At 47.2% G+C, this 12,585-nt stretch overlaps 1 protein-coding gene across 6 annotated transcripts in view; it reads right to left on the bottom strand.

The window, feature by feature from the left end:
* Positions 1–12,585, bottom strand: part of SEMA5A (semaphorin 5A) — a 596,575-nt gene that overhangs the window by 161,471 nt on the left and 422,519 nt on the right. For all 6 annotated transcript variants that reach the window (XM_074987855.1, XM_074987853.1, XM_074987858.1 and 3 more), the window contains one exon: positions 5,491–5,672. In XM_074987855.1, coding sequence (XP_074843956.1) covers positions 5,491–5,672 — 182 coding nt within the window. The remainder of the gene's footprint in view (positions 1–5,490; positions 5,673–12,585) is intronic.

Below are 12,585 nucleotides of genomic sequence, written 5' to 3'. Positions count from 1 at the left end.
AGGTGATCAGCATTGCTGCACTCAGTGCTGCGATGCCCATTTGATTTGGGAGCCTACACATTTGAAAAAGGTATTTAGGCACTAAGAAGCCAAAATCCTGTTTTCAAAATGAGATGAAGGCGCCTCAATCATGGAGAAATTGCAGCAATGAATGCAGCAATACCTAATCACCTATAAACACCTCTAAATACCTTTAAACTCTGGACCTCCAAATCCATACTTTGGGAAAACAGACAACTAATAACTTTTGTTCATTTGTTAGTATCACAGGGGGAGATATGGGGTGTCTGGGGTAGAGGTAGTACCTTTGACTCTCCAGCAGCTGCACCTTTTCAGGCGGACGGAAGCACTGGTCCTCACCCACCACTCAACTCTCACTGTTGGCTCCTAGCAGCTTTTGTGCATTACAGCGATGCCATCCCCCGGGCAACTACGTCAGCTCGCAGGCAAAACACAGTTAGGGGGTCTGGTCTGTCTCACACACCTACCTTATGGAGGGACTTGTTCCTTCTCCCTTCTAATGCACAGTCTCAACAGCAGACCAGGAGGTGTGGTGCTGCAAATCGACAACTCCTGTGAAGGAGGAGGAAGATGCCCCACTGCCTTGTGGGTTACCCTGGGAAGGAGCAAGGCTAAGGGACTAAACCCTGACAGACAATATGCAGGGGAGTCCTAAGGTGGTTCTGTGTCAACTTCTGGTACTGTCTCGGCAACTCCTGCAGCTGAGCTGGCACCAAACGTAGAGGTTATCCTTTCCTTTGGACTATATCATGTGGAAGTATAACATTGTATAAGTATAACGTTGTATAAGGGGACATGCTGGATACATTGTATATGAGAGGGACATGCCAAAACATGTTACAAAGTATCTGAGGGAGCACACGTAGGGACAGTTAGCCTTTGAATGGAGAAGCAATTAAGATGGAGCCAGCGCGTCTAAGAAGCAGGCATCAGAATGGAAGGTGTGAAGGGCAATTAGTTAAGTTAACTGGAAGCTGTTAAAGGAGATTGTTAAGGGTGGCAGCTAACTGAAGATATGTAACTGGTCTCAGGGATCTCAAAGGGTGGTGACTAAAATCTTTTTCTTCTTTTGTCTGTATCTTCTCTGTAACTTGTTCTCCAAAAAACTGTATAAATTAAGAGACACAAGCCCCACTCGGGGGGCTCACTTCTAAATGTATTAGCAGAGCGGCTTTGCTAATAAAACAGAGTGGTCTGATAAATTGTGAGTCTGAGTCAAACTTTGACAATCAGTAAAGCCGAGAAGGGGGGGCCTGGTGTCTGGGCAGCCCAGGGTCTCCATAACAATTGCCCAGGCTCGCGCCTGGAGAGGTATTCCAGCATGGCTTAACAAGGTTGAACCAACCCGAGAAGCAACAGATATCGGTTATAAGCTCCTGCTCGACTGGCGTAGAGAACGAGCGCCAGGGGTTGCTTCCGATGGTGGGAGAGATCATCGCATCTCATTGGACAGTCACCGCCTGCCTTAACCTGGGAGGCCCCCAGCCAGTTGGGTACTATCTCACCACAGTTCACTTGCCTCACTGGGTGCATGAGGCTTAAGGTTTCCAAACCTGACAAGTGACTGAAATGAGCACCAGACAAACCAACAAGAAAATTAAGAAAAGGAAATCATCAAAGTTTCAAGCTTGCTTGTTGGAATGTGCGCACTATGTTGACCGAGTTGACTGAAGATCTTCAGGACATCAGTGACACCTGAAAGACCGCCGTCATCAATGAGGAACTGAAGAGGCTCCAAGCTGACATTGTCGCTTTGCAGGAGATGTGACTCGCAGCTTCGGGATACCTAAAGGAAAAGGACTACACCTTTTTCTGGCAGGGCAGTGTCCAAGAGGAACCCAGGGAGCACGGTGTCAGCTTTACCATCAGAAACACCCTTTTGCAATGGTGGAACTAGTCACGGGCGGATCAGAAAGACTCCTTCAGGTCAAACTGCAAACCCGTGCTGGTCCCGTCCACCTGATCAGCGCTTACGCTCCAACTCTGAATGCCACACCAGAAGCAAAAGACAAGTTCTATGATGAGCTCAGTGCCGCCATAGTGCAAATACCTGCTTGTGAACAAATATACCTTTTGGGTGACTTCAATGAAAGAGTTGGAGCCGATCGTGACTCATGGCCCTCTTGCCTAAGTCACTTTGGTGTGGGAAAAATGAATGACAATGGACAGCATCTCCTCAAACTTTGCACATACCACAATCTGTGCATCACAAACACATTTTTCCGAACCAAGCCGCAGCACAGAGTGTCATGGAGACACCCACGCTCAAACACTGGCACCAATTAGACTTGGTCATCACCAGATGTGACAACCTCAAAAATGTTCTCCTGACATGCAGCTACCATAGTGCTGACTGCAATACAGATAATTCGCTAGTCTGCTCCAAGCTCAAGCTGAGACCCAAGAAGCTGCACCATTCCAAACCAACTGGAAGGCCCCGCACTGATGCCAGAAAGATGGCAAACTCAGAAAAAGCTAAAATGTTCAGAGAGAACCTTGAGGAGAATCTGCACAGCAGCCCTGGGGGTGCTGATGAGACATCCAGATGGCAGCATCTGAGGGACACAACCTACAATACGGCCTTGTCAATGTTTGGAAGAAGAGCTGGAAACACAAACGACTGGTTTGAAGTTAACTCCGATGAGATGATTTCAGTCATCGAAAAGAAGCAGGTTGCACTTTTGGAGCATAAACACTCACCGAGTCAGAGTACATAGCAAGCACTCAGAGTAGCCAGAAAAACAGTACAGCAGACAGTCAGGTGCTGTGCCCACAACTACTGGCTTAAGCTATGCAGCAGTATCTAGACCTGTGCTGACTCTGGTAATCTCAGGGGAATGTACGAGGGCATAAAGAAGACAATGGGACACATCCAGAACAAGACGGCACCTCTGAAATCCAAATCTGGTGAAGTCATCACTGACAAAGCCAAACAGATGGAGCGATGGGTCGAGCACTACTCCGAGCTGTACTCATGCGAGAACATTGTGGTTGATACAGCCCTCAATGCCGTCGAGCTCCTGCCAGTCATGGACGAGCTGGACCAGGAACCAACCGCGGTTGAATTGAAGAAAGCTATTGACAGCACTGCAGTAGGAAAGGCCCCAGGCAAGGATGGTATACCACCAGAGGTAATCAAGTGTGCCTCGGACACACTCCTGGAACACCTACATGAGCTGTTGTGCCTGTGATGGAGAGAGGGTGAAGTTCCACAGGATATGCGGGATGCCAACATTGTAACCTTGTATAAGAACAAAGGAGACAGAAGTGACTGCAACAATTACTGTGGACTCTCCCTCCTAAGTATCACTGGTAAATTGTTTGCTCGTGTCATCCTCGGCAGACTCCAGAAGCTCGCTGAGAGGGTGTATCCTGAATCCTAGTGCGGATTCGGCGCCGAGAGATCTTCCATTGACATGATCTTCTCTCTGAGGCAGCTGCAGGAGAAATGCAGGGAGCAGAGGAAGCCACTCTGTGTCGCTTTAATCGACCTGACCAAGGCTTTCGACTTGGTCAGTAGGGATGGACTGTTTAAATTGCTCCACAAGATAGGCTGTCCTCCATGGCTACTCAAGATGAGCCAGTCTTTCCATGAAGACACGAGAGGAACCATCCAATATGATGGCACATCATCGGATGCCTTCAGCATCAGGAGTGGTGTCAAACGAGGATTCGCCCTTGCTCTGACATTGTTCGGGATCTTCTTCCCACTCCTCCTGAAGCACGACTTTGGATCCTCAACAGAGGGCATCTTTTTGCATACAAGATCTGACGGGAAACTGTTTTATCTTGCAAGGCTGAAGGCTAAGTCTAAGGTGCAGGAAGTGCTCATTAGAGACGTGCTGTTCGCAGACGATGCTGCTGTAGTGACACACATAGAAGGCCAGCTTCAAAAACTGCTGAATCAGTTCTCCAAAGCATTCAAGGACTTCGGGGTTACCATCAGCCTAGAGAAGACAAATGTACTTGGTCAGGACGTTGCTGAACCTCCACCAATCAGCACTGACGATTACATGCTAGAGGTCATCCACGAGTTTACTTACCTCGGGTCCACCATCACCGACACCCTGTCGCTGGAGTCTGAGCTAAACAGGAGGATTAGAAAAGCAGCCACAACTCTGTGACTTTGCAAGATCATGTGGAACAACAACAAGCTGTACACTCACACCAAAATGCACGTCTACTGAGCCTGCATCCTCAGCACTCTCCTCTATGGCAGCGAGTCTTGAAGCTTGTACTCCCACCAGGAAAAGAGGCTGAATGTCTTCCACTTGCGCTGCCTCAGGCGCATTCTTGGGATATCATGGAAGGACAGAGTGCCCAACAATGCTGTCCTCGAGCAAGCTGGAATTCCAACCATGCACACCCTCCTCAGGCAGCGTCAGCTCCGTTGGCTTTGTCACTTCCACAGGATGAATGATGGAAGGATCCCAAAAGACATCCTGTACGATGAGCTAGCCTCTGGCAAAAGACCTCCTGGATGTCCCTAACTGCGCTATAAAGATGTCTGTAAGAGGGACCTCAAGGAGGTAGGCATTGACGCAGATGGTTGGGAAGAGCTGGCAGACGACTGCTGCAGCTGAAAGCAGGAACTACACTAGGGACTTCAGAAGTGCAAGATGAAGATCAGACAGCTGACAGAGGAGAAGTGAGCCCATAGAAAGGACAGCAAGGACCTGGAAAACACCCACTATGCATGCAGCAGATGTAGCAAGGACTGTTACTCTCGTGTGGTCCTCCACAGTCACAGTCAACGCTGCAAATGATGATCTTAAATGGAGTTACGAAGGGTGCGATCCATAGTCTATGCAGATTGAAGGATGCCTAGGAGTATCACAGTCTCCTAATCCTCTCTTTCTCTCCTCACACTTCTCTACCGTCAGCTGTAAGCACCACATTGATTTTTCTTAACTGTTTACGCTCATTCATTATTTCACCTTATAGCTACTGGAATCATTCTGTGTATCATTCCATGAAGGATAATGCCTGCTCCGATTAATACAAAAAAACATGAGGTGATCTGAAGGTTAAGTACTTGCTACGGGCTTGGCATAAGTAATGGATTAGAGGAAATATGTTCTTTCTGATCACAGGGACATAACTAAGGTTTAAAAAAAGCTTACTGGTCCTGTGAAGTATCTCTGTGCCATAATGCCAGAATGCCAGAGCTTTAAATTGTGGGTGTCACCAAATGCACTGATTCCCCTCCCGCCATGTCTGTTGTCACTGCTAATTGGGGTCAGCTTATATTGTTTCACAAAGCTTAGAGCTAGTTTTTCCCACATGGCCAGTTCTCCCTCCCAGCAAAGTCTAAGAGGCTACTTATGATCCAGGCTGCTCTGGATACCAATTAAGAAGGAATAGGAAGGCTCTGGACAAGAAACTACTACTTCAAATTGTTTTATTTTTAATACTTTTTAACAAGAAATGCTATAGGATCGGTTCACATCTTGTGAATGTCTGCCATACCTGGAGCAGTTGGCAGTCTCCATACTTGGTCCTTCGCACTGCCAGCCTCCACACCGAGGAGCTGGACTGTCACACACACGAGTTCTACAGAGGCAAGACCCAACACTGGTACCATCACTATGGGTGCAGGGTTTCCATTCAGACCACATTCCAAAATTCCCATCTACAGTTAAATTCCTGGTCTGAAAGATAAAAAGCAGAAAGTCAAGGCTAATGGTGAGACAGGAGAAATCTAAACAGGGGTTCTCCTTGATGTAACTGTGATGGGCTGTATTACAGAGATCCCCTACTGTTTCCTGTAAGCTGAGGGTGTGGATGGCCACTCATGAGAGATTTGGGTGCCACCCAGCTGAGTAACAGAGCACCCACAGCACCCATAGTTGGCAGCATGTGTTTCTACTGGTGGTCCATATCTGCCCAGGCCCTGGTGCACATAACAAACTTATCCTGCCCATGGATGGAAAATAAAAATAGAAGGAATAGTGCTTGTGGTTGTCGCCCATTGTCACCCATTGATCATGCCACTGGGTCTACCTACTGGGCCTCTGGGAGAACCCCATCACCCTATCCTGCTGGGCCAGGAGCTCTGGTCTCCCACATCCAGGGCACAGAGCCCCCAGCACACCTATACAGATGCTAAACCATCTCAATTCTGGGAGGGCTGAGCTACAGAGACTCACCACCACCCTGAAATACAACCCTCAAAAAAGGACCAAAATCCCAAATACAGCCATCTTATTGTACATAAAAGTTTTACACAGAGAAAGCTCATAAAGATGTTTGCTCAGATGTTGTATCAATGAAAGAGGGATATGCACAGTGGTTATTCTTCCAACACCTTAGTAACAACTATTTATATTGGGCTTGATAATAAAACCACTTTTGTTCATTAAGGCTACGTCTACACGTGCAGCCAACATCGAAATAGTCTATTTCGATGAATAACGTCTACACGTCCTCCAGGGCCAGCAACGTCAATGTTCAACTTCGACGTTGCTCAGCCCAACATCGAAATAGGCGCAGCGAGGGAACGTCTACACGCCAAAGTAGCACACATCGAAATAGGGATGCCAGGCACAGCTGCAGACAGGGTCACAGGGCGGACTCAACAGCAAGCCGCTCCCTTAAAGGGCCCCTCCCAGACACAGTTGCACTAAACAACACAAGATACACAGAGCTGACAACTGGTTGCAGACCCTGTGCCTGCAGCATAGATCCCCAGCTGCCGCAGAAGCAGTCAGAAGCCCTGGGCTAAGGGCTGCTGCCCACGGTGACCATAGAGCCCCGCAGGGGCTGGAGAGAGAGCATCTCTCAACCCCCCAGCTGATGGCCGCCATGGAGGACCCAGCAATTTCGACGTTGCGGGACGCGGATCGTCTACACGGTCCCTACTTCGACGTTGAACGTCGAAGTAGGGCGCTGTTCCTATCTCCTCATGAGGTTAGCGACTTCGACGTCTCGCCGCCTAACGTCGAAGTTAACTTCGAAATAGCGCCCGACGCGTGTAGAAGCGACGGGCGCTATTTCGAAGTTGGTGCCGCTACTTCGAAGTAGCGTGCACGTGTAGACGCAGCTTAAGTGTAAAAATGGGGATTTACATGATTGCACATGAAAAGAGACAGATCAAAGTTACTAAGACAAAATAAACAAAACACAGCAATTAAGCTTAAGACACTAAAAGAAGCTGTTGCAAAATGTATTTCTCACCTTAGTGCTTACCTGAGATGCAATTCTTCAGAAACCAGCATTTCCCCCTCCCCTCCTCCTCACCCCGTCTCCCCAGCCTAGTTCTAACAGACTTTTCTCTATCCTCTTCATTTGGGAAGGCAGTTTCAAAGGCCAGTTGAAGAGGATGTTGATTACTTCCCATTCCTATAATAGAATTTCTACAGGGCTGAAACCCTTTGTTTTCTCTCTTCATATCCATGGAAAAATACCAGACTCAAGATGAATTCCAACACCAGGTGTATGTTCACATGTTTTTTGAAGGACCAACCAAGTTTGAGTTTCCAGAAAAAACAAAGCCATTTACAGAACATTATTTTAAGCACTGTGCCATTAAGCCCTAAGTACCACTAATGGCTCTCACTACAAATTCTAGTAACAGAGAGGGAGCTGTGCTAGTCTAAACACTATCAAAACAAAAAGCAGTCAAGTAGCACTTTAAAGACTAGCAAAATAGTTTATTAGGTGAGCTTTCGTGGGACAGACCCACTTCTTTGGTCTGTTCTGGTCTGGCTATGGTCTGAACAAGTGGGTCTGTCCCACAAAAGCTCACCTAATAAACTATTTTGCTAGTCCTTAAAGTGCTACTTGACTGCTTTTTGTTTTGATACAAATTCTAGGATAATCAGCAGGTCCACACTTCGTACTTCTAACTTCACATACATGAATGATGCATGCACAAATAGAATATACACATTCAGGGGATCACAAGCTCTTGAATAATAACCTACTTGACCTGTTCTGCATAAGCACATCTGAATTATGCATATTCATTACAGATGTAAAAATTCCATTTAATTAGTAAACTGGTTAAATGTTAGGTTTAACTGCTTAAATGGGGGGGATGGCTGAGGAGAAGTAACATGGGCAGGGGCCCAGGAGTGCCATGAGCAGGGGAGCTCCAGCCCAGCTGGAACAGATCCCATCTGCATCCATCCTGGGTGTGCTGCGGGTGAGCAGTAACAGTCCCTGGGCTGGAGAAGTCTCCCCCGCCAGTCCTCCCCAGGGCCTGCTGTGGACAAGGGCTGCTCTGGTCTCCCTGGAACACCCCTCGCCTGTGGCAGGAAGGGGGTTGTTTTAGCTCCTTCTGGTTTACCATAGCTGGTAAGACTCATTTGTTTAGGGTGAAGCTTACCAGTTAACTGGTTAAATGTTAACATCCATAATATTCACATTAAAAATGTATTTCCATAAAAATATGGGGGCACAGAGTCAAAACTGCTTCATAAGTACAGCACATACTGATATCTAAACTTCAACAACTCAACTTTAGAGCCATCACTGGAGTCATTCTCAAAAGGATCACTCCCTATTAGGCTCTAAATCCTCTACAGCAGGAATCTTTTTCGGTGTGTGTTTGTACACTGCCCTGGACAATGGAGCCTCAGTCCAATTGGCGCTTTTGGACATCAATATCATCACAGCCCCACCCCCTGCAATTACAACCAATATCAATGGCTCCTTTCGAAAAAATTCCCGCAGAAATTCCAAAGGGATGAGAGCTTCATTCTCTCAAATATCTTCTCACAGAAAATATTTCCCATTTCTCCAAAACTCTGCTGTCATCTGCTTTAATACACTGACTGCAGAACAGAATATGCAAGAATGTTTTCAGCTACACCCCTTTAGATTGGAAGTTGGAAGCAATACAGGATAAAGGTCAAAGGATAGCTTGTGGTTAAGTCTATATATGGGAATAAACACAGCTGTAAAATAAAAAAGGAAAACCACAGAACTTTGTTTTTAGGACCCTGGCCTATCTCCTTAAAGTCTGTTCCGACTATCTTTACATGGAGGAAGATGAAGCTATTTTTCTGGTGTTGAATAATTCTTCCTAAATTCAGTTTAAAAGCTATCTGTATAAGGTATCTATAATTAAATATTTATCCAGGAACTGATTAATTAAAAGAAGCAGACCTAACTCCAGATTTCTTCAGATTCCATTGTTACTGAAATCTTTCAAGAAATTGGCGATAGATATCAAGAATTTAGGTCTCTATATGAACGTACTCTTTGGTAGAGAACAAATAGAGAATTAGATATAGACTCAAGAAACTTACGTTTTGCTCTGTGTTTGCAGAACACCTAGAACACTAGTATCCTGGTCAATGCATAGGGCCCCATGGTACTATAGTAAAACAAATAATAATGATACATTTTCTACCTCCCTTGCCCGACACCCTTAGGACTTGAGTGGTCCTGGAGGAGGGGATTTTGCCAGACCAGGGGAGATCAATTCCCTGCTGAATTCCAGCTCCACTCCCAGGCTCCCCTTCAGGTTGCTTCCTGGCCTTGGCCCCTGTCCTGCCCCAGGCCACTACTCCCCAGCCCCAGCTCACCATGGTTCACAACTTCCTGGCCTGGCTGTGGCCTCCCACTCCCTGGACTTGGTTCCCCACCTCCATCAAAGGCTGCAGCTCTCCACCCAAGTTGCAGCTCCCTAGCCCCAGCACAGGCCATGGGCCTCCAGCTTCAGCGATAGCCCATGGCTCTCTGGTCACAGCTGCCATGACCCAGCCCTGGCTGTGGTCCACTGCTCATCATCCCTGCAGCAGGACACAGCTCTCTGGTCCCCCTGGACCCAGAGATCAGTGGACTGTAGTGGGGCCAGAGACCCCTGGCCCACAGCGGCAAATAGGGAAGAGGTAGCCCACAGCAGGCCTGGGAGCTGCGGCCAGACGCTGCCGTCCCCTGTCTACTTTTAGGGCTCGGTGGCTCTCTGCTACAGCAATGTTAATGGTTGTGTCAGACCATGGATATTGCTGGACCAGAGAGTCACAGATTTTAGAGGTTCAACCTATGTAGCTAATTAGTACACAGATCCACGTCACCCAAGAAAAGCAGGGGAAGGGGAGAAAATCCTGAAGTAGCTAGGTATGTTTTAAGTGGGGAAGGAAGAAGGAAACTTAGCACAACTTAATGCCCTAACATCTGCTTCCACACTGAATTATAAATAAAACCGGCAGGACAGCTGTGAATCATACGGAAAGGTGACTCTTTTGGCTATCTGACATGACCAATGGATTCTAAATGGGACAGGGAAGGGAAAGAAAGGAAGTGTAACTTTCACAGATGATCAGAAGATAAGAGATTTAATTACAGCAGGCAGAATGTTTGCACTGCTTCTCTGGCTGATCTCCAGCCAAGCTGCCAACAGGTTCCATAATTTAACTATTAATAACACTCTTCAAGATCAATCATTCACATATAGTGCCACTCCAAAGAATGGGCAAATTTATTTTCTGGCAGCTGTAACTGATATAGCACAATCTATCAATTCAGCATACTGCTGATACATGTTTATTGAAAATAGCACACTATAATACAGTGTGTATGCTGTTATTTTGCACAAACAGGAAATAATTACTCCTTGTTAAATGTCAGTTTTGCTCATTCTCCCACACTGTGGGTTGGAAAAATCTGTATTCTATAGACACAGATAATATGTCCTCAATCCACTTAGTGTCAGATCGTGAAACCCTCTCTGCTACTTACTTTTTCATGGTGCATCAGAACACCTTTACTGCTGTCTTACCTACACTTTTCAGAAGACATCACTCATGGTCAGCGAGGCGTGAAGTGACCATCCGTCCCATTTCTGGCGGGACAGCCTGTATTTTGGGCTCCAGGAAGGTGTCCCGATTTATTTTCAAAAGGGGTCTAATTGCCCCTTATCTGTGAGGGCACCGGCTGCCGCCCTGTTCCATTGCACACCGACGTGGCTGACACCAGGTTCTTGGCTCCCTGTGGCTCGGTGGAGCCAATACATCTCCCTATCCAGTATTTGGGATAAGGAGATATGGTCACCCTAGCTAGGCCTCCAGTTATCCCAAGAAATACAGCAGAAGCTTGATTATCTGGCCCCCCTGGGTAACATGGGTTTCCATATAAACAAATTTCCTGGAGAGTTAAGCAGGGCCACTGGCCCCCCATACACTGCCCCACGCATGGGGGACAGACTGGCTGCTGTTGGCCCTGGCTGGGCATCCAGCCCTGCTGCCCCCAGCCTTGGCCAGGGCGTCCACCTCTGCTGCCACCATCCAGCTGGGCCTACTCTGTCTTCCCCCTTGCAGCTGGCCCCAGCTGGGCCACCGGCTCCACAGCAACCAGCCACGACCAGGCAGATGGCCCTCCTGCCACCAACATGGCAGCCAGCCCTGGCCTAGCTGCTGGCTCTGCGGTAGCTGGCCTCGGCCAGAAGTGCCAGTTAACCAACCGTGGTGGTTATTCGACTGCTTTTCCCCTGGTGCCCGGCTTTCCTTATCTCTCACTATGACCCCAAGTATCCTCTTACCCCTGTCTTTCTGCTAGTTGTTTTCCTTTATCCCTGCTCATTCACATGGCTCTTCTTTTCTCTGCTATTTGCATGTCTCTTGCTCACTTCACCCCTTGAAATGATTCTTTTGCCCTTTTTGTCCTAGCCTGCGTTCACAGGAACCCGATATCTTCAGTGAGTCAGAAACTTCTGGTGCCTGTTTTCTGGGGTAGAATCACTGAGTTTGAGTTGGCTGCTACAGCTCCCCAAGCTGAAAATGCTGCTGGTGGGTTTCCATATCTGCTCTTTTCTCTCAGGGGAAATATCATCTGTCATTACATTACATTTCTTTCTACAGTTTTCAGGGTCTCCAGTGTTTTGACATGATTTTCATACAGACCCACATTAAATGTGTTCATATGAATAATATGTTTTTGATTTGTTTGCTTGGTGTATAGGAAGCAATAGCCTTTGATGAAGTCACAGGGACTACGTTCAGTGGTCGGCAGTATGTGGACCCAATGCAGAAAATGCTGGCCGAAATTTAATTCAGAACAAGTTTCCATACCTTGAGAGCATGTGCTATACAAACAGTTATGACATTGCCCTTTGAACAGGAAAAAGCCTGAGCTGCTTATGTGTCTTGTATTATAGATGCACCATCTGTATTCACACAGACTCATCCATTCTCCCCACTGAAACAACAGCCTAATATACCTCTTGAGAAATATAAAGTAACACTACATGGCTACGTCTACACGTGCACCCAACTTCGAAACAGCTTATTTCGATGTTGCGACATCGAAATAGGCTATTTCGATGAATAACGTCTACACGTCCTCCAGGGCTGGCAACGTCGATGTTCAACTTCGACGTTGCTCAGCCCAACATCGAAATAGGCACAGCGAGGGAACGTCTACACGGCAAAGTAGCACACATCGAAATAAGGGAGCCAGGCACAGCTGCAGACAGGGTCACGGGGCGGACTCAACAGCAAGTCGCTCCCTTAAAGGGCCCCTCCCAGACACACTTTCATTAAACAGTGCAAGATACACAGAGCCAACAACTAGTTGCAGACCCTGTATATGCAGCACGGACCCCCAGCTGCAGCAGCA

This window comes from Carettochelys insculpta, chromosome 2, assembly GCF_033958435.1.
Source record: "Carettochelys insculpta isolate YL-2023 chromosome 2, ASM3395843v1, whole genome shotgun sequence".
Lineage (NCBI taxonomy): Eukaryota > Metazoa > Chordata > Testudines > Carettochelyidae > Carettochelys > Carettochelys insculpta.
Note: the sequence above shows the minus strand (reverse complement) of the source record. Positions and strands in the feature narration are given on the sequence as shown.